This window comes from Pangasianodon hypophthalmus, chromosome 24, assembly GCF_027358585.1.
Source record: "Pangasianodon hypophthalmus isolate fPanHyp1 chromosome 24, fPanHyp1.pri, whole genome shotgun sequence".
Lineage (NCBI taxonomy): Eukaryota > Metazoa > Chordata > Actinopteri > Siluriformes > Pangasiidae > Pangasianodon > Pangasianodon hypophthalmus.
The window spans coordinates 20,021,638-20,022,775 of NC_069733.1; the positions used below are offsets into that span (position 1 = coordinate 20,021,638).

General features: G+C 39.1%; 1 protein-coding gene across 1 annotated transcript in view; it reads left to right on the forward strand.

The window, feature by feature from the left end:
* Positions 1 to 709: 709 nt before the first annotated feature.
* The window catches only part of aacs (acetoacetyl-CoA synthetase), a 34,185-nt gene continuing 33,756 nt past the window's right edge, over positions 710 to 1,138 (forward strand). Inside the window, exon 1 of the mRNA XM_053228727.1 lies at positions 710 to 1,138. This exon is cut by the window's right edge and continues 111 nt beyond it. Within this exon, the coding sequence (XP_053084702.1) occupies positions 1,117 to 1,138 (22 nt within the window). The 5' untranslated portion in view covers positions 710 to 1,116.

A 1,138-nucleotide genomic window follows, 5' to 3' on the forward strand; every position in this document is an offset into this window, starting at 1 on the left:
GGTGAAAGAGGAAGAAAAAAGAAAGTTAAAAAGAAAAAATAATTAAGAATACGAAGAAAGGGATGGATAGAAGAAGAGAACAAAAGAATAATATATTATATTATTTCACATTTACCTGTTCAAATATTTGTTAAAATTATTATAAAATTATTATAAATCACTTTCACAACTAAAATTCACCTGAAGTTCACAAACAGTACACAAATGAAATAAAGTATATATATATATATAATTATTTATTTGTTATTATTAATCAATCATGAGACACTTAATTTGGCGGGTTGACAGGATTTAGTTTGTGGAGTGCTGTAGCAGGTTCATTTGCATACCGAATCCTGATTGGGCACACCCTCCGAAACCGCCCTCACTCCCTGAATTCCTATTGGCCAAGGCAGAATCTCTTTCGACAGCGCGAGCGTGGCTGCAGCGTGCCTGCTGATTGGCTGATCTGTCCATCCGTCTGTGTTGCCAGCAGTCCTGCTCGGCTGATCTGTGAGGCCAGCTCTGATAGCCAATCAGATTCGAGTATGCAAATTAATGCGCGTCTCACACCGTGGAGAAGCTGCTGCTGATGATGATGATGATGATGAGGGAAGGCTGTGTGTGTGTGTGTGTGTGTGTGTGTGTTTCCTCACAGTATATGGATTTAAATGTTATATAATCGCTTCACATTAGTTGTCCTGAGGTAAACAATGTCTGATAGAGTTTATATCTCTGACATAAAACACATTTAAAAAAAAAAAACAAAAAAAAAACCAACAATTTTTTCCCCTAATATTTTCCTCTTTTTAATTTAGGTTTTAATTTTATAATTTAATTAATCATTTAAATCTCTCTTTGTGCTGAAACATAAGGTAAAAAGCAGGAACTACTTTCTGTCTCGGAAGGATATCACGCTTTCTTCGTGTATGACGTGTCCGTGGGCGGAGCTTCCAGAGGCAGCCGGGTGAATTGACTGGGCGGCGTCATTGCGTCACACGTCAGTGGGCGGGGTCTTCTTCCTGGTCGTGGTTTAGACAGTTTAAAGCAGCTCGTGCAGGTCATTTCATCCGGGTAGTGTGTGTGTGTGTGAGTGTGTGTGTGTTTCTGTGGTGTTTTATTCTGTAAATTAGCGCGATGTCTAAAGACACGAAGGCGA